Raw genomic sequence first — 22,070 nt, forward strand, 5'->3', positions numbered from 1 at the left:
AAAAAGAAAAATATATCAGTCTTCTCTTCTTAATGAAATAGTGATTCAAATGAACATCCTGGATAGGCTCTCATCAAATTAATTAGATTTGTAATCAGTTGACCTTGTAATAATATTAAACCTAAAAAATATAGATACATTTTTTTCCATTGCCTTCTTAACTTAATTACCTTAAATAAAAAAGCGACCCTGGTTTGACAGCATTTTTTAACTTTAGGCCTTTATAAACTTAAAATTTATGTAAAAGTACAAATATCATGCACATGTTCACACATTTGTTTCTTAGTTTCCATGACCCAGCAGATTTTTCTATCTCATAGTTATTCTTTTTCACTGGAACTTTTATCCTTGCTATCTTCATGCAGTAAATTTGTGTCTCTACATTTTTGCTGCCTTTAGATCTTCTGTCTAATGCTTCTGACCTGTAACTTTACATTATCAAAGGTAAATGTTCACTCAAATTCTAGTTGCATGTTCCTAACCAGGCTCCCTTTGTCTTATGTTCACTATCACTCAAACTTAACAACTCCAATTTAAAAATCTGAGCATTAAAAAATAAATAAATAAATAAATAAATAAATAAATAAATAAATAAATAAAATAAAAAATAAATAAAAATCTGAACATTCTTGCAAACTTTGAGCCAATATCTTACTTTTGTCAATAATTTAACATGCTTTTGCTCTAAAAGTCTTTTTGAGGTTGTTCATTTTCCACTACTTTCAGAGTCAAGAAATAGGAAAATACTAATTAATTTTTCTGAGCAGTATTACTATACAAAATTAAATATGTACAAAGAGCCACAGATTTGAGAAAAACTCTTCAGAAAGTAGTTGAAATTTTCTAAGACAAAAGTACCCCTATTTCACAAAACCTTTCACATCAAAGGCCCATGGCTCATGTGGGTCTCTTGAATTTATTGTATTTATTCCTTCTAGTAAATACACTCTGGAGTTAGTATTTATGGGAATGAATGAAGAGTATACGTGTAGGGTTCTTCATTTGGAAGATGGAGATAACCACTTTTTTATAAACTGGCTTATTTCTTTTCCAGAGCCAAGAAGACCATTAACAAAATGGCTTCTCTACCTTTCTCTCTATCACCTGCTCTCTTCTTCATCTATGTATTTGATGATTTTCAGAACATTCACTGAAGAGATTGGAATAAATGGCAGAGAACAAAGCTCACTGTACTTTAAAAAATTGTTTCTAAAAGATTAAATCAATATTCAAGTTCTGCCCATTTCAACATTTTCTTAATTCAATTTTCCTTTTTCCCCCTTCATGACTCTAATTTAAAGCTTACTCAACCTTACTTCAAAAGTGCCTAATTTTTTTCTCTGCCTCTATTGTAATATCATTTAATATACTATATATGATATGATCAGGTTAATATATGGAAGATGTCATTTTATTCATGATTTAATACTATACAATGAATCCAGATTATCTATAATTCTCCACAGATTTCCCTGGGCTGGCACTAAATGCCCTATGTCAAATGGTTCCTCCAAACATCTCTCTCAGTGAAATCCGTCCAGCTGGCTTACGTCAATCATGTACATTACTCTAATCTCACTTACTTCAGCATTTGCAGACTGCCAGTACTTCTTTATACAGGTTGCTAAAGCATAAAAAGTCATCCCCCATGACCAACCAAATATACTGTCTCTTCCTTAAATTTTCCTGCTTTAGCTATAAACACTTTCATCTAGGTACTGAGCAATATTAATAACCACAATTGTCACATATATGGTCATTTGTGTATATAATAAATCTATACATTTTAATTACTATGATCTCTATAACATGAGGTCTTTAGTGAAAAAAAAGTAACAAATTATTTAATAAATAACAAAAAAGGGAAGGGAAAATAAACTGGAGGGGAAAATAAACTATGGCTCAGTCACTATAGTCACATGTATGAAGACCAAAATGAAATTTATAATAAATTCATCTAATAATTATACCAAACAGTACATTTGCAATTGGTGATTTCTTGCTTAGTCATCATTAATGATTACTATTTATGAAACAAATGAGTATAAACCTATAAAAACCAACCAACAAGTCTCTACCTTGGTGATTACATCTCTTAACCCCTGTTACCTTGCAGTAGTAACGCTCCTCTACTTGTTTCTCTGGCCTTTTGTATATATTCCTATTGCAGCACTTGCTTTAACAAGGCTCTAAGGGCAATGCTTCCTTTTTGAACTCTTGGTAATCATTGTAGGATTAATTCACTGAAAGTTTTATTGACAATGTGAACAAATGAATATAATCCTAAGAATTTTAATATGTCATGATTCAAAAAGACAGGAACAGTGGCAATTTTATTTTAACAATAAAACATCCTACTTTCCAAAGAGGACAGTCAGAAAGCCACACTCATTGTGCATGTCTGTGGCAGAATGTAAAAAAGAAACTATGTAAAACTCTAAAATTCTTTATTATTAGAAACTATATTTGTGTATATTTCGAATGTTAGCCAAATAATGTTTATGTTGTTTATACTACATTCAGATGAGTTAAAAACAGTTTTGCTTGTTTCAGTTTTGCTTGTTTCTTAATTCCTTAGATACCAAGGAAAGCAGACATTCAAATAACCTTTTTTCTTTCCTGTTAAGCAACAAATGAAGCAAATAATTGGAGACTAGTGGCTGTCTAAGGAGATTAAACAATTGCTTAGCTGAGCCTAGAAAGTATGAATTAAAGATATTAAGATTTTGAGAAAACTTTATTCCCACACATTAATATTTTTGACTCCACATGATATATTTGTTCTCTTTTTAAGTCTCTTAAAACAGTGCTTCCAGAATATGTGTTTTTTTTAATGCATTGCAACATCTATGAAAAGTATGTAAGCCAATACTCAAATCTGAAGAAAATTTTCCTCATCATAGTTCAATATAGACCAAATAGTTTAATTGAAATAATCAACCAATTTTACCAGAAACCTGAAGAAATGCTGGGTTCAGTCCACCAACTCCATCCAGCTGTGTTATAATAATAGAGCAGTGATTTTATCACCTTAATTTAAGAGTAGATAAACAAGGTTTCTAACAGTTTCTGGCTTAAAAACAAAATAGGGCTCCCTAGAATTGAATTCATTGTTAATTTTAAAGAATCAAATTTGTTTTTCAGACTTTGTCTAATACAGAAATGTATTGCATGGGTAAAGCCATGTTCAATATAAAAAGGGGAGGTGCTCTGCACTAGATAACCTACATATTTTGCATATAGAAGAAATTATCTTGATATGTATGCTCAAAATAAAAATATATGAAAGAACATCCCTTTTTTAAACATGTTTCTGACGGTATTCCTAACATTGTTTATTTAAATATCATCCAAATTATAGTGATTATATTCAAAAGCTCTTGATTCAAGACTCTGAGATAGCTGGACGATGAAAAAAGCCATTTGTATGTAATATAAAATCTTCATTACAATGATCATCAGATCAGAATTCAAGAGTGATTTTTTTTTAATGCTGGTATCTAATTGTGTCATAAAACATGTTACCTAAATGTACATGCCTGAGAAAGAAGCAATCTAATTTACTAAGATAATACAGAAGAAATAACCTCATTTTACATTACATTTACAAACAACATTACTGTTGTTTCCTATTATTAAGAGGGGATATTTTTAAAATAACTGTATCATTTTCATAGTATCTGGGATGCTTTTGCCTTACCATCCTAAGCTTCAGTGTATATGGAGATCTTCACAAGAAATGTTGTCTTTTGAGGCTATTTTGCATGTAAAGATTTTTCATGTAATGGTTAAGTGTAAAGAACATGGTAGTGGCGAAAAGACAAGTGGATATACAGGCTCTTTCTGTTCTCTTCTTATTCCTGGCAGAACAGCATGGGGCCATTACTCTTTATTGAGATCTCCCCAAAATGTATATCAAACTTTCTCTCCCATAGCAAGACATAGAATCTGAGTAAAATTATCAATTACAATAGAGCATTATAAAAAAGCACCCTAGGAAAAAATAATGCTTCTTTCTAAATATAGAAGAAAATCCTAAGAATAAAGGAGCCCAGAAAGAGTGCTTGGCAAGGAAAGAGTTAGCTTCAAAAATTGTAAAAGAAGCAGGAATTGTTTTCCAGACCATGGTTATTACACCAGAAGTATGTTTTCCTCTAGTGGATGGTATGAATCTCACAAATTTGAAAAGAATAGTATTAGTAGCAGCCTTACTGATCTGATCAAGAAGGCTTTAAACTAAGACTCAAGGTGGAAAAGAAAATTGTGAATCCACAAAATGGATATTATGGAGGATAATAGGCTTGAAATGAAAATAAGACATAGTGACAAAAATGTCCAGAAGTTATTTTGTGAAAATCTTGGGTTGGAATAATCCCTAGGCCTAGGATATACGGTATACTGAATAAAACGAAAAAACAAACAAACAAACAAACAAACAAACAAACAAAAAAACCACAGTAAATGTGTTATGGTCTTGAAATGCACTTTTTTTTTCTTTTAGTGCTTATACAACTCTGGTGGATGAGTGCAAGAACTGCCACATATGTTTATGTAAGGAATGCCCTGCACAAGGGAATCTGACCTGTGGGGCAAGTGCAGAACATATTCCACTCCACATGCAATTGTCCAATAAGTATCATTATCTTCAATTTACAGGGTAGGAGCCTAGGCTTAGGTATGTTCAGAAACGACCTCAAGGTTACCTAGCTAAAAAATGATGAGGCTATATCATCTAGAATTGGAAGCCAAGTATGTCTGGAATTCATAATTTTAGAAAAACACAGGAAAATTTATACACACATATGCACTCATATATAATTTATTCTAAAATAGCAGAGTAAGGGGAAATTATCTAATTTGTTCACAAGGAACAACACAGTGACTGAAAAGTGAGTGTCACTGCATATCAGAGAGTTATATATTAGTTTTATGATCCAGAAATATAAAGATAGGAATTTACAGGAAATGCTAATGTAAGAGAGGAAAATCTAAAAAAAAAAAAAGAAAAGCTGCCTTTGGAAAATAGTGTATCGATCCTAACAAAACATAATACAGAAAGTAGTTTATTAATAATGGGTACAAGATGTGGATGAGAAGGAAGGACTTTGGTTAGCTGGATCCCTCTTAGGAAGAAATCTGATTCACTAAAAATGTATTGGGGGGAGGACTCTAATGGGAACTACTTTTCTACTAAATTTGACTTAGAGAGAAGGTGGAGATTTTGGGACTGAAAGTTTTAAGGAGCAGAGTTGGGTAAATTCTGCAGACAGAAAACAGTCCTTCTATTTACAGGGAGCAATAGGTCATTACCAAGATACTCTAAAAAACATAACTGAAGAAGAAAGTGAGAAACCAAAGATGAAATTCTGACTGTTTCATTGCAAATAAAGCTATAACCAGACAAAAGGAAAAGATACTTAAGAGAAAGAATTTAATTTTACAAACAGCAATTTGGTATTTGGTTCTTAGGTATTTTCAAATATAGGTAATATAAGATGAACATGAATGACTAAATCAAATGGTAAGGACTTAGAAAATGAGTTGATATGTCCAAAGACAAGAATGCTCTAAGAAGCTCCAAATATAAAAGATCTAAAAATGTTAGCTGTGTTAAGGTAAAAAGAAGAAAGAAAGAAAGAAAGAAAGAAAGAAAGAAAGAAAGAAAGAAAGAAGAAAAAGGAGAAAGAAAGAAAGAAAGAAAGAAAGAAAGAAAGAAAGAGAAAAAGGAGAAAGAAAGAAAGAAAGAAAGAAAGAAAGAAAGAAAGAAAGAAAGAAAAAGAAAGAAAGAAAGAAAGAAAGAAAGAAAGAAAGAAAGAAAGAAAGAAGGAAGGAAGGAAGGAAAGAAAGAAAGAAAAGAAAAAAGATGAGCCCACCAGCTGAGAGAAAAGAATGCTGTTCTTTCTTGTTTATATTTTCTTTATCAGGGAAGTTATCATCAAATTAGAATGAGTAGAACTATTTTGATATGGATTTGGGATTTACTCAGATTTCCTTAGGAACTGAAATAAAAGAGGGATAATAAGAATGTTTCTCAAAGATCCAGTCCTGTCTGCTTTATCAGCGATCTGTGAATACTTAGCCAGGAAAGTAGTGATTATCAAATGCCAGGATGTATTCACTAGAAAAGGGATTCTTTTGTCTTGTTTTGTTTTTGTTTGCTTTCGTTTTGGTTATTAGACAGATGGACAAGAACATCTAACTGACAAATATCTTAATTTGAATGATGTATCTTACCTAGTCTTTTATTATAACTTACTGAACATGGTAGAAAAACACTAGTGTTAGAATACAACTGAGTGGATTACTGATGGTTGATCGATGTTTCTCCAAGCATATTTTGTCCTTTTTACTGTGGAAATTCAAAATGCTGTTCTGTGATTTCATTAAGGAAGTGGAAAACAACACCTTACAAAACTGTGGATAATACGAAGTTGTGAGGGAAAGCTAATACTTATATGGTAATCAAATAATTTTGAAAATGTTTTCTTATGCAGAAACAGTCACTTAAGATAATACACTCTGTGACAGGAAACAATATAAAGACCTACATTTACATTTCAAAAATACCATTTATGCCAACAAATGATATAGGGTTTAACAATGATTCATTTGAAAAGATCTATCTTCACAAAACCCATGATCTTCAGCTATCTTAAGAAAACATTGTACTTGATTGTTTCTGCTCATTTTAGTAAAATATTTCTATTCTTCAGATAATTAAATTCACTCTTAACACATCCTCTCTCTATACTTTGAAACCCCCCAAGTAAAAATAAGTAAGACTTCCAGCTTCTTAGGAAGCAAGACAAAGAATTATGCAACTTAGGTAATTGTGCACAAATCTTTAATAAGTTTCTTTCATAGCAAGAATACAGCGTAATTTCTATAGCATATCTTGCGATGAAGGATTTCAGAAGACTCAAAGGATTACACTTTAAAATGTCTCCTGTCACAATAGAAAATGCCAACCTTAATTCCAAACATTTGTGGATAGTTGAGAACATTTTTATGTAGAGCACAATTATCTTCCATATGGGAAAATATATCCTGGGATTTATGCAAAATGATTAAAAATTTATATCAACATATCAGAATAACAAGGTCTTCACAGAGAACCACAAAGAGAAAAAAGAGGCACCAATTAAATTTCTCACCTGCCTAATACCCAACCGGTATGCAACAATCCGATCTACTGCATCAGGATTCATTTGTGTCCACTGAAGACTGTAAGAATAAACACGATGTCTGTTCTGCCACACAGGATTGTAGGTATCGTAATAGAATTCTGGAGCATAGGCCTTTCCTAAAAATAGAAAGAGTGCTTAAATTTGAATTATGACATATGATAGTTAAACATGCTTATTCTTTTCGGTCCTTTTACCACATTCTAGAATGTGTCTCATGAGTAATTCTTCTATTTGAAAAGTCATATTATTAAAATCTAACCAATTTTCTGGAGAGTTTTGAGAATAGAAGCAAGATTTCTTGGTTGATTAGATGAACAGTGTGAGAGGAAGAGACGAATCAAGGACAACTCCAAGTGTTTCGGTCTAAAGAACTGAAAGAATGGAGTTTCCATCAAATGAGATGAAAAACTATGGGAGGATCAAATTTGGGGGAGAACTTCAGAAAGTTATTTTATAACAATTTGAATAATCTAAACAGAGACATCAAGTGAGATATACTAGAATAGTCCAGACTAGTCATATACTAGTCTAGAATTCAGGCAAGGCTAGGATTAGAGTTATAATCTTGTTGACCATAAGCATACAGATAGATTTTAAGTTTAAAGCCGTAAGACTGAAGAGATTGCCGAGGAACTGTGAGTAGATAGAGAAGAAAAAAATAATATCAGATGAACTGAATTTGGTTTTTAATAAACTAATTAGTGGAAATAAATACATGGAATTAAATATCTGAATCTTAGTAACATTTGAGAACTTCTCCTGCATCAACACTGAAAAAAATGTTCTATGGATATTCACTCAGTTAAATTGAAAATGAATTAAAAGATCTCCTGCATAGAAGGAGATCTCTAGAAAAGAGCCATCACATTCACTTTATTGCCTCTTTTATCTTTTTATTGTATTTTTACTTATTACTAAGTGATGGCACAAGTTCATGTTCACAACACTAGAGCAAAATCTAGATGAGAGGAAAAGAATATTTTGAACAAAGAAATCAATACCCAAATGTTACGGACAACTTGTATTTGAGACCAAATTTCTCAAAATATTATTGAGGATGTGCATTTAGTAGTAGCCTGGATAAAGAGCTAGGGCTTTTGATTAAAAATAAGCATCCAAGGGTGCCTGGTAGCTTAGTCGGTAAAGCCCCTGACTCTTGATTTCAGCTCAGACCAAGATCTCAGGGTCCTCTGAGATGGAGTCTGCTTAGGATTCTCCGTCTCCCTCTGCCTCTGCTGCTGCCCTCACTCATGTGTACGCATACATGCTCGTATGCTCTCTCTCAAAATAAATAAATAAAACATTTTTTAAAAAAGCATCTAAAATCTATAAATGAAATAATGAGTTGCCTAAGTGACTAATGTAAACCTAGGGCGTTTTCAGTAGAGCCTAGTGTCTACATTGAATTAAAGGAGTTAAAGTCTCAGTGGGTGTTTTCGAGGTGGGGGATGGGGAGGGAGTTGCTTTCATTTTAACCAGGAGGGAAATACAGTTTATAGTTCCAAGCCATCACTTTGTTCATAAAAGGTACTGTGCATTCAAATGGAATGAGGAGAGTCACAAACTGTGGCTGTTTAGCATACAAAAGAACAAAAAAATCTATTTGGCAGATGGAGTTTTCTAAGATTTGAAATTTTATTGTAGAGAAGAAAATCAGACAAATTTTAACCGGTCTATGAAATAAGATGAATTTCAGTGCATGACCATTAAAAGGAAATGCATTTTGATGTTGAAAGGTTCTACCAATCCTTTCTGAATATGGAATGATGACCTACCTAGGAGACTATGATTTTCTCTTCATTAGTGGTTTTTGTCTCTACCTACCAGTCATTTAGCAGGGCTGAGATGGGTGACTTTCCACAAGGTGGCCAGTAAAGCACCTCTGCGTCTCAAATCCATAGGGCGCTATGAAACATTTGCCTACTGTTTATTGTACTACTTTAATTGTACTAAGTATACTAATTTATAAATTCCATTTCATGTTTCTATTACCTGTAGTCTAATCCTACTTTTTGTTGACTATCAGGAGAGTAAAACTGGCTGCCTGTCATAAATGCAAATTGCCATAATTCTAGAAGTGATTGTTTATCTAAATAAATACTTTTAAGCTTATTGAAGCAGTTTAACCTCGAAGTTAAAAAAAATCCTCATGACTCGTCAATAAAATGAGTTTATCAAGTCAATTTTCAAGGTCATCTAAACCTTATTTAAATTTTCCAAATAGATCAAATTTCAGTAAAATTCCATCATCTTTACATTTCATTGCAGCCTTTTATTAAGGCTTTCCAGTATATTTTTCCAGTATATTTTAAAAATATTTTATGTGCACTGATATATCTGTATTACTATAAGTAATATAATATAATAATCTCTCATGGAACACCAGTATAGAAAATAATTTAGAGAAGATCTGTTTTAACATCTTATATAGCAGATAAATTTAGGAACAAAATAGAAATAGTGATGATGTATGACAATTCATATTAATGCATAATCAAATGAAACAGGCCTCATTACAAATTTTGACTTTGATTAATAGAGAAAGTTTTATTTTAGTTAAATTTTTTTCATTTCATTTATTTTTTAAGATTTTATTTATTTATTTGACAGAGAGAGCACAAGCAGGAGGAACAGCAGAAGGAATGGCAGAGGGAGGAGAAGCAAGATCCTCAATGAGCAGAGAGCCAGATGTGGGCTTGATCCCAAGGACCCCAGGACCCCAGGATCACAACCTGAGCTGAAGGCAAATACTTAATTGACTGAGCCACTCAGGTGCCCCATTTTTAAATTTTGGTTGAATTGCAACACCTTAGAGTTAAAGGTTAAAAGTTTTTAGATGTTTTGTGAGTAACATCAACTAGTAATAAATAATCACTGATAAGATATAATTTTGAGGCAGTTGGGTGGTTCAGTTGGTTAAGTGTCTGATTCTTCATTTTGGCTCATATCATGATCTCAGCCTCATGAGATCAAGCCCAGAGTCTGGTTCCATACTCAGCATAGAGTCTGCTTGTCCCTTTCTTTCTGCTCTAATAATAAATAAAATCTTTTGAAAAATAAAGACATAATCTTGATCAGTTACAGTTAAATATAGATATTATTGCTTATGTCTCAGAACATATTGTATACTCAATTTCTTTTGGATTAACTACCAAAGAAAAAATATTTTCTAATTTTATTTAAGAAATAATTTTTAAAAGTAAAAAAAAGTACGTCAGTTTTTTCTCTGATTTCAGAACCAATCATATTTAATATTTATACAACCATTTTGTTAAGAAGCACACTGTAGTAGTAAGGGAAAGCCCTTATAATAATCTTAGGCTTTGACAACCAAACATGACATCTGCTGGCTGAACATGGAAAAAAATCATAATATATTTTTTCTTTTTTATCTTCTGGGCATTTTTTTCCTCCTTCCAACAAGCATGCCAAGAAAATTCTTTCTCTTTTATATTCTAGTTTCATTTTTATGCAACATTGTCCCAGTTTAAATCTTTTTAGACTAAACGACCTAGAACTACATTCATTATCTAAACTAGCAGATAATTTTTAGATACATTATGTATATGGATCTTGGATTTTAAAATAACCTTAAAATATATGTGGATAAATATTTTATTGTTCAAAATTTTAAATAGAATTTATATAAAATACATTTATTCTATTTTGCAAATAGCTTTGAAAAGTGATTAAATTGAGATTTCAAAATATAATTTTATGCATAAGCTAAAAGTTCAAGATATGATAAGCTATGACATGTCACTTTCTTAAGTCTAAGAATATTAAAGTATAATAAAAATCTTTCTTAGATGCTTCTCTAAGCCTGCAAGCAAGGACTTATTCCGTGAGGGTCAAAAAGCACAGAACTGAAAACCAGACACCGAATTAAGAGTTTAAGGAGGAAAGGAGTGTTGTTGGTCATTGTACCCTTGGGAAATGGAAATTTAGTTTCATAGGAGATGTGATTAATGGGCCAATGCAAGATGAGAAGGTGGAAATGAGGCCACAACATATGATCAAATAGCTATCTCAGACATAGGGTCAACTAGAAACAACTTTCCCCTCACCAGCATAGGAAGATGTCAAAAATATTTACATTAACAAGAAAAATCATCCTTGCTCAGTGACACCACTGGAGCACTTGTATAAATATGATATCAAGTTATTTATGAAAGACATGCTCTCAATTTGGACTACAGGAAATTTCTCCTAATTAATCCTCAATGAATATGAATTCAGAATACAACAAAACTAACCCACAAGAAAATGTTCAACTATGAATGACTAAGAAAGCCAATGAACAACTGGATTAGTTGTAGATAACAGAAACATAAAATAGAATATATAAATAAAAATGCCCAAGACCACTGAAGAAATACAATAACAGAATGTTAAACAAATAATATAAGACTTTCCATGAAAGAGTAATTATACTCTCCTGGGATCAAAGATAGGCTTCACAGGACACATATCTGACATCTTTATAGATGTCAATTTCTTAAAGAAGAAATTGTTCAGATAGACAGGGATGGCTCATGGAGGGATAAAGAAGAGTGGAGATAAAGCATGGTCTTTAGCGGAGAACACTGAATGTATTATAGATAATATTTTAGAACCACCACAGGAACTTGTATGACTATAGCGTGCAGTGCCCACACTTCCTACCAAACGCTGCACTTTTGAAAAAGAGGGATGTCTTATCAGCTCTTGTATAACTGCTAACACACTCCTGTGTTTGAATAAGACAGGAAGGATAGGTCAGTCTAACTTATGAAGAGTCTTGATATAAGATGTTTGCTACTGGGATCCCTGAGTGGTGCAGTAGTTTGGCGCCTGCCTTTGGCCCAGGGCGCGATCCTGGAGACCCAGGATCGAATCCCACGTCGGGCTCCCGGTGCATGGAGCCTGCTTCTCCCTCTGCCTGTGTCTCTGCTTCTCTCTCTCTCTCCCTCTCTCTCTCTCTCTCTCTGTGACTATCGTAATTAAAAAAAATTAAAAAAAAGATGTTTGCTACTTACCATATAGTCCAATTACCCTCCAATTATTTTAACCAGTACTCACTTAAATAGGAGAAAAGATTTTATAGTGTTCTCTATTGATTCTCACATCCCAGAGTGAACTCAGTGAAATCAACAAATTGAATGAGAACTAAATTAATAATCAAAATGGTAATAATCAAGGAATTCATGAAAATACACTTGCAAAGTATCAAAAATAATAAAACAATTTAAAACTTTTCAAATGTATATTTATTATCACAAGAAGAGTAGCCACAGAAATCCATGGGAATCTGATGATGCACTGATTAAAAAAAAAAAAAAAAAAAAAAAAACTTCTAAAAATCACAAGAATCACAGCTCTGTGCCTGTATGCATTTTTAGTAGAGGCTAACAAACACAGTAAAGTCACACTGTATTCAGTCAGACTCATAGGCCAGCTAAGGCAGTAGATTACTCATTGTTACCTAAGAGACATGATATATGGCAAAAATCTATGCAGCTCTGTCACTCCTCCACAGGACAGAAGAAAGAACATGCGATCATTGGCATCATAAATATTTTCTCTTCAAATTAATGAATCTTGAGTCATATTAAAAAGAAAAGAAAAGATGGGTTGCCTGGGTGGCTATGTCAGTTAAGTGTCTGACTCTTGATTTTGGCTCAGGTCATGATCGCAGGGTCCTGGGATGGAGCCTGGTGTCAGTTTCTGTGCTAAGTGAGGAGTCTGCTGGAGATTCTCCCTCTCCCTGTCCCTCCGCCCTTCCCTCTCTATCAAATAAATAAATAAATCTTTTAAAAAGAAAAGCAAAGAAATGCTTCTATAGAAATGGGGATTTTTCTAAGTTTTTAATCAGGAATATGTTATAAATCCACTTTATAGTTTACAACAATAACTGATAGGCAAAGAAAAAAGTGGACTGGATGACTGAGAAGCCCTGGGCAGGAAACCAGTAAGAAGATACTGTTAATGGGGGCACCTGAGTGGCTCAGTGGTTGAGCATCTGCCTTCAGCTCAGGTCATGATCCCGGGGTCCCGGGATTGAGTCCACTATCAGCCTCCCTGCATGGAGCCTGCTTTTCCCTTTGCCCATGTCTCTGCCTCTCTCTCTCTCTGTGTCTCTCATGAATAAATAAATAAAATCTTTAAAAGAAGAAGAAGATAATGTTAAAACAAAACGTGACAAAAAAAAAAAAAAACAAACAAACATGGTTTGGGAAACAAAGAAGCTAAAAAATCATTGCAAATAAACATCCAATTAGCGCTTATCCTCTGATTGGACACTGTGGGTAAACTCCTAAATTTTCAGTCATCAGACATTGAATGGACACTAAGTCTCAAACTGAGATGGAAAATACTGTATGCATCTCATCCTGCATGAGGGACAAAGTCCATTACCTCTTGGTATCCTATTCTCCTGAAAGCTAAGTGTTTTGATTCAAAAATATACAAAAGTATCTTGAAAGTGGAGGCAAAGTAGTATTCAGAGGACCAAAAAGGTTTCATTCTGTTAAGTCAAAGGAAAAATTTTTTTAAAAAGAATCAGTATACTCATCTGTGTTACCTATTTGATATTTAATATTAGGACTTATTAAAAAAGAAGTAACAAAAGAATTACTGCTGAATTGATGGTTTCTGATGGTTTCATTTGACTAGAAAGGTGGTAAATTAATACGAAGAAAGAATGAGAAATGGAAAATATCTAAGTAATACTGACAAAAGAAACTATTGTACCTAATAAAGAACAGTTTATGTTTGAATTAAACTGAATGTTACAGCAGCAATAACTGAATGTTAAGAGTTTTTTCAACAGTGATAACTTGTCAATATATGTGCTGGAAACAAAAATGTAACAACTAAATTATACAGCTGTAAAGTCAATGACATCTTTCAGTTAATGATTTGTTTAGAGTTTGTAAAAAAAAAAAAAAAAAGAATGCAAGACATGTAACAATTTATAACCTAACCAGATCATTTAAGTGAAATAAGTGAAATGCCTTTGTACTTGAGACAGAGAAATGTTTATTCATACTTTGTCTTCCTGCTTAGAGACAGTCAATACATTTTCAAAAGATCAGTCATTGTTATGACATTATTTTTTCAGTAATATTTTTTAGACTTGAATTAATGAGTACTTTTATTGAAGAACAGTTGACACACAATGCTACATTAATTTCAGGTGTACAATGCAGTGATTGCACAGGTGTATACATTCTGTTATTCTTACCACAATGCAACCCTATTATAATACTGTAAACTGTATTACCTATGCTGTACCTTTTATCCCCGTGATTTATTCATTCCATAACTGGAAACCTGTATCTGACACTCTCTATCACTTATTTTGCCCCCTCCCACCATATGACAGGATTCTCATGATATGCTTATAGCGTCATACAATTCATATCCTTTATTAAAATATGTTAGAGTAAAATACAGGAGTTATTAAGTAATTAAAATTATGGAGATTCCAATATTCTTTTCTTAATGAACAAAAGTCTAGTGAAGGAAAGTACTTAGACATATGTGCAAACTTTTAACTTAGTTTTTTAATAGTTTGCTTCAATAATATAAGTTCACTTGAATATAATATCCTACCATACAATTCAATTTCCCCTTACAGATAGTTTTTAACTGATTAGATATCTAGAGGAAGTATGTTTATAAAAATATCTACTTGGAAAATTATTTAACTATCATGAGTTCAAATTGTCTAAATAAAATGTGTTTACTTCAATATCTGAAATGTAGAATGAACAAAAGACCCAATTTCACAAATTAATCTAAAATCATCTTCAAGTATCCATACTTTAGCCTTTTCCTTAATCTCTAGGAAAGCAGAGGCCATTAAAATGATGGCCCAAGAAAATGGCTTCTAGGCCTATTTACTAAATGAAAATGATGATCAGAAGCAAAGACGGTAATTTACCAAGAATCCTGTGGTTGCTTATTAAGAAAGAAATCGCTCATACTTGGGATGCTGGGTGGCTCAGCAGTGGAGTGTCTGCTTTTGGCTCAAGGCGTGAACCCGGAGTCCCAGGATGGGGTCCCACATCAGGCTCCCTGCATGGAGGCTGCTTCTCTCTCTGCCTACGTCTCTGCTTCTCTCTCTGTGTCTCTCGTGAATAAATAAATAAAATCTTAAAAAAAACAAAAAACAAAAACAAAAAAAACCCGCTCATACTGAAATAGGTAGGCAACCAGATAGGGTTTTCAGAAGTAACATGGTTTACTAATAACTTCTAGCAAAAAAAAAAAACAAATTAAACCACTAAATGCTCAAGCCATACATATCCACATCAGTAGGTAATGTGATATGTTTATATTGTAAGAATTCTCCTCCAATTCAAGGCACTTCTCAGAGGAGTTCATAATTTCATTTGAGCAGGGATATGCAACACAAGGTCAAAATTCTTTATTAACACAATAAAAATTAATAAATACTGTGTAGTCAGCAATTATTACTAATAATAGATCTATTTAGTTACTGCCAAGGACTCTTTCAATTAGGTTTCTCAGTTCTCAATAACAGCAATTATTTTATGAAGTTAGCTGGGTTAGAAAGCTGTCACTGGGGATTCAAGTGGATCTGCATATGCAATTTATTTTATTTATATAATTTGATATAGTCTATATAAAATACCTATCATAGCACTGGGGAAATAGATTTAAATAAATATTAATTTCTTGCTGTATCCTTTCCAGAAAAAAAAGGAAAGGAAAAAAAGTAAAATAAAACTCTCTAGGAAGAGTTCCATATTTGGTTTATTGTTATGGTATATGCACAGGAAATTGAAGAAATTTTAAAACTCAACTGGACAAATTTAAATGAATGCCTATTTATTTTCTGTAAACTTAAATGAAGCAATATTTCAACACAATTAAGTCACCCTCTGACCTAGAAAACAAAATATTTATACAAAGTAGTTATTGGCTTGCATGCCAAAGATATATTTTCTTGGGCAATATAAAATAAATATATGTATATACCAGGTAATATTTCAACTTAAATGAATACCCCTTTAAGTCTAAAACTCTGAAAGTACTTTGGCAGAAATTATGCAAAATATGAATAATATGATTTTTTTCCAAACAGGTTTAGATTATATCTGGTCCAAAATTTTAAAAGATGATTTGGATTTGATGAAAACATTAGCTTTCACGTTTGGTATGTAAATCGGAAATTGCCTACGGTTTAGATAAAGTTTGGAAATGAAACTTATAAATCTACTGATATTTTACAAGGAAATACCTAAGTAAATGTTATGTGTATAAAAACCACATGTTCTAAAGAGAAATAATGTGGAGAGGTCCTTTTGAAATAAAAATGGCTGATTATTGGTAGAGAAGAGATGTGTATGAAGAAGAAAAGGCTCTGTGCTTCAGTTACTCCCTTTGTATACCATAGATCTTGCCCACCACCCTGTCAAGTATTTAAGACACATATGAAAATTGTACATCTGGGGCTGATATTTAAAAGTTATTCTACTATAATTTACCATTACAACCATGGACTCATGGAGGAAGAAAAAAGAGACAAAAATTGGATCTCAAATTTATATAAGAATTCAGAGTTTACAAAGTACTTTCACAGATATTAACTTATTTTAATCTTCACAGAGGTTGAGAAGGACAAATATGCAAAGGGATATTACTAATATCCTTGAGCTGCAAATCTTGTAAGTTAATCTGAACATCATAACTACTTAACGAATGCACACTACTTTCCTTGCCTAATTTGCAGATCATCACTCAAAAAGATCTGAATGAACATTTTGTGAGAGGGAAGAGGGGGTTACATCATTCACCTAAATGTACAGAGAAAGCTGGTTTTCAAACAGCGGATCTCATTACTACCTTCCTCAGTGTATATTATTTTAAGAATGGTAGGATTAAAAATCCTACCATTATTAGAAAATTATTAGAAATCTCTCTTTTTAGAAACATTGCAGGAAATACTCTCAAGGCAGAGAAAATATCAAATCATTTTGCTTTGTTTTATATTTAAAAAATTTCATTGATACATAGTACATGTCAACTGTCAGCAGGTGAGAGAAGCACAAGGTCAAGGTAGCTATCTGGAATGCTATATTTGGCTATGTCACAATGATGGATGTAGGCTGATTTTGTGCTTCTCTTTTGTTGGTAGGTGAAGGTCTATAGCTAATCCTTCAAGAATTATACCAGTTAATTCATATTGCAACAATGCCTATGAATGAGCTAGACATTATCTATCTAGCATAGATATGCATGTATGGTGGCATAGGGGGCAGAGATATAATTGAGATTGCAGAAGAAATTACATAGATGTCATTAAATTTCACAACACAAAAGAAGATTTAGAAATAGAAAATGGTTAAATATGCATGGTGTCCAATCTTGGGGATAAACACAAACTTTCTATTTTGTAGTGAGTATATCCTTGTTCTCTGGCCAATTTTATTTCCCTGGCTCATCCTATACATCCTAACCAAAGAAATACTGCTGGAGAATCAAATCAGTGAAGTGTCTAGCAACCATTTATTTACAAAGTCAATTGCTAATTCTTAAATGGTCCAGAAAGGAAGCAGAAATACTAACCACATTCCGTATATTCTGTTTATATACCAGCACCCATATTTTTATCTGCCTCCAAACTTTTCTCTTGCTTTTTCTGGAAACCCCTAAAAGACTTCTCACATATAATCCAAAAGCCAATCACTTTAGGCTTTCCTGCCTTCCTTTCTTATTCTAGCTTCCTTCAAAGAAACAGTCAGTTCCCTTAAGGTTGTGTATAGTATCAGGAAGTTTTATTTGAATCAGAATTATATAACTAAACTGTGTGAAGCAACTACCAATGTACAAAATTTGCAATGGAGTATGTCTAAAAGGGAATAAAATTCCCACTGGCAGTGTAATACTAGAGATTCTATATATTTTTCTTCAGTCTTGTAATTTCAGACACTGAAGGAATTTTTTTTATTCTCTTCATATACCACAAATACATCTAGATAAGTAACTTCTCATGAAGACCCCACTGGCGTCTTCCTATTCATAACTCTATAAACCTGTTTGTAGTGTTCTTCTACCTGGTAACAGAAAACATTTCAATTGTGGCGTCCAAAGCTTTAAAAAAAAAAAAAAAAAAAAAAAGCTTAATCTAGGGAATAAAACCATTCTCTCTAAGCTTAAGGAAGAATTGATGCTTGATCTCTCCTAGGCAAAAATAACTTCTTAAGGCACTTCTGTTGTTAGGTTTCACTGTTTGTCAGTCACCATGCTAATCAACTTGCACACATTATGGTTTTTAAAATGCACAATCCCCTGCAGGTTGAGAATATTCTTATTATTTTCTTTCTACAAAAGATTAGAATGGAGATTAGAAATCTTAAACAGCTTGCCCTATAGTAAGCAATCATCCAGTAACACAGCTACATTCTGAATCCATGCAATCCAAAGCCCTTTTTTTGTTGTAACATCCAATATCTCTGGAAATGGTCACTCATGACCAAGTGTGCCTGACTGAAATGGTGAGTGGGACTGAAATTCAGGCCCTATTCCTCTTGCAACTGCTTCTGCCGTGGTATATGAGCCACATCTGTTCAATAAAGGGGACTTTTCCCCCAATTCACACACAAGTACTGTCAGGCTGCTGGGTTTCCTGATAAGATGTCACTTCCACTAATCTAAAAAGTATCCCTGCTTTCCTACTTTGTCCATTGTGAGTACAGAAACTGAAACTACAATTTATCCTTGGTACTCAACCAGATTTGCCATGCTATATTGTTGTCTGTAAGTATTATCAACTCAGGACTTCATAGAATAAGGGATTGATTAAATCTCTAGAATGAGAACTTACATATATTTTATTAAATATTTAACTCAGGAATAATGAATATACAATAAGTTGCAAACAAACATATTCATTCTGTCCTAAAGCTATACATTCCCTAAAAACTTAACAGCTCCAAATATCTTAAAGCCTTGTGTTCTTTTATAGGACCATTGGTTGGGATGTGCGCACAGAGGGGGAACAGATGGATGAACTGACCCAGTGGCTCTCAGGCTGAGACAGCTGAATGTTCAATGGCGTACTTATAGACCACATTAACTTCTTGGCAAGTGCTGTTGCTGCACATGTGGGTGGTCCATTGCTGAATATAAATGTGCTGAATATCATTTAGGCAGGGAGCAAGAGGTGTTCAAGTGAGTTGGAGAGGAGCCCAGAAGGTATGCTGTTTATCTTCTAGGAACATTTATTTTCTTCCAAACATATAACTTGAATTAATAAAATGGATTTAGATGTCAATAAAGGAAACTAGTTATTGAAACTGAATCACTGTGATTCTCTAAGAATAACTAAAAGATCTGTGAATAAGACTCCTAGCATAAGAAAAAGATTAGAGCACAAATAACTGTTTTTATCATATTGCTAAGAAGCACTGGTCTGGATCTGACCGCAAACCGGCTCTCTGCCAGCAGCCAGATTCTGAGGCTTCTAGTAACTGTCATATTGAAGTTCTTTTGGAATAGGTAAAGTTCATTAGAATGATGAAAGAAGGGGATTTCTTAAGTTATGCTACTTAACCAATATAAGATTGTAAGACTTTGGTTATATCCTCTGGTCTAAAACCTGAAAAGAATTTATAGAAATAAAACCTCTATTGACTTTTTCAATTTCAGGCTCCGTCACAAAATCTCCCTTGAGAAAAGACGATGGATAAGATTGTGAGCCATCATCTGTGAGCCTCTCTCCTGACCACTTTAAGTCTGGTTTTTGGCATGCCTTTGGAACAAGTTTTGCACTGTTCTCATCCATTAATCATCCCTTCAGGGTGATAAACAGAGGCCAGGTGCTTAAACAGACACTTGGAAGTTTGGGAGTTGGCTTTGGTTCCACTGAACTAAAAACCTCTTTGATTCTTTTAAAGATTGGTTTTATTACCACCCAATAGCTCCTAAAGAATTAAACTGTACTAAGTGCTAAACAGATCCTTTCTTAAAGGCTATTATTTTCTTAGTGATAAAAATACTAAACATATAACACTCATATATATAGGTGTGCATTTCTACATTTGGGTTTCTTTGTTTGATTCTTCTCTGGTTGTCAATGAATATTATGAGAACTCTTTTCTCTCAGGGGAAACTATTTGTGATTTCAGACTGTTTCTCATCTTCTACAAACTGGATCTAATGCCTGCCCAAAATATCAGGAAGCTGTGAGAAATAGCTTTGGAATCCAATGAGTTACCTTGCTAGGCTATCTCTGTCTTCTCTTCATTCTATTTAGCAGTTAAAGTCTTGCTTATAATATAGTAATCCTCCAAAAACCTCAAAACCTGATTCATAGCTCTCTCATTAAACTCCTATGTATGACCTTCATTGTCAACATATTAGGTGGTCTATAGCCTTAATTCAACAGTTAAGAGATATCATTAGGAAAAGATGCCAATGGTTATCATGGGGAGGGGAAAGCTGTGAAGATAACCAGTTTAGTGTCTCTATCTAAAGAAGTAATTTAGAGGTTGGTGGAGGAAAAAGGAACAAAGGATTCTTGAAAAACAATAATTTTTTAGATTATCTTAAATATATTAACATAATATGGATTAGGAAAATTATATACATGTTAACATTAAATAGAACAAGCACCTTCATATTATAAAATACCTCCTATTTGCAACCCTACCTTAGTTGGCAAATATCATTTATTTGATAATATTTAATTGAGGTATAATTTAGATACAATAAAATGCATATATTTTAAGTGCAGATTTTGATGAATTTGAAAAAATATGTACTAATGGGTAATCATCATCCCAATCAAGATAAAGATTTCCATCACTGCAGAAGGTTACTTCCTGCCCCTTTGTAATCAATCAGTTCCATTCAGTCCCAGCCAAATAACAATCTAGTTTTTCTTACTAAAGGTTAGTTTTGCCTATTCAGGGAATTTGTATAGATGGAATAATGAATAATACACTTTTTGTGTCACGTTCTGACACAAGATATATTGGGTGAGTTTTTGAAATCTATCCAACCATATATTGTGTTTACCAGTAATTTTTCCATTTTTCCATTTTTATGATTGAGTATAATTCCATCTCATGAGTGGATTGCAAGTGGTTTATTCATTTGTTTATTGATGGATATTTGAATTGCTTTTAATTGGAGGCTATTACAAATAAATTATTTTTATACTGGCATATGCCTTCATTTCTGTTGGACAGTCATCTAGGAATTTAATTGCCAGATTACTTGGTAAATTTATGTTAAAATCTGAGAGGCAGATGAATTATTTTCCAAAAAGTAATGTCATTTTACATTCCTAGGAGCAGTGTGTGATAATTTCAGTTACTCTACAACCTCGTCAACACTTGGTATTGTCAGTCTTTTTAACTTTAGCCATTATAATGTGAATGTAGTGTTATCTCATTGTGATTTAAATGTCATTTTCCTGGTAACTAATGATAGCATCCAGTTTTTACACAATTATTGGTCAATCATATGCTCTTTTATGTAGTCAAATTTTTTGTCAATTTTTAATTGGACTATTTGTCTTATTATTGAATTTTAAGAATTACTTATATACTTCAAATACAAACCTTTTGTCATACATTTTATTCTAAACTGTGTCTTTACTTTTTATTTCTTAGTGATGTTTTCTGAGGATCAGAAATTTTTATTTTTTAATTATTTTTTTAAAGATTTTTATTTATTTATTCATGAGAGACACTGAAATAGAGGCAAAGACATAGGCAGAGGGAGAAGCTCCCTGCAGGGAGCCTGATGCAAGACTAGATCCCAGGACCCCGGGATTATGACATAAGCCAAAGGCAGATGCTCAACCACTGAGCCACCCAGGTGCCCCAAGGAGCAGAAAGGTTTAATGATCTCTGATGTATTATT

At 33.0% G+C, this 22,070-nt stretch overlaps 1 protein-coding gene across 3 annotated transcripts in view; it reads right to left on the reverse strand.

The window, feature by feature from the left end:
* Window positions 1–22,070, reverse strand: part of MDGA2 (MAM domain containing glycosylphosphatidylinositol anchor 2) — a 784,495-nt gene that overhangs the window by 86,217 nt on the left and 676,208 nt on the right. For all 3 annotated transcript variants that reach the window (XR_012036556.1, XR_012036555.1, XM_072838458.1), the window contains exon 10: window positions 7,155–7,303. Coding sequence is in view for 1 of the 3 variants with exons in the window: in XM_072838458.1 (XP_072694559.1) it covers window positions 7,155–7,303 (149 nt within the window). In the remaining 2 variants the exon portion in view is untranslated. The remainder of the gene's footprint in view (window positions 1–7,154; window positions 7,304–22,070) is intronic.

This window comes from Canis lupus, chromosome 9 (genome assembly GCF_048164855.1).
Source record: "Canis lupus baileyi chromosome 9, mCanLup2.hap1, whole genome shotgun sequence".
NCBI lineage: Eukaryota > Metazoa > Chordata > Mammalia > Carnivora > Canidae > Canis > Canis lupus.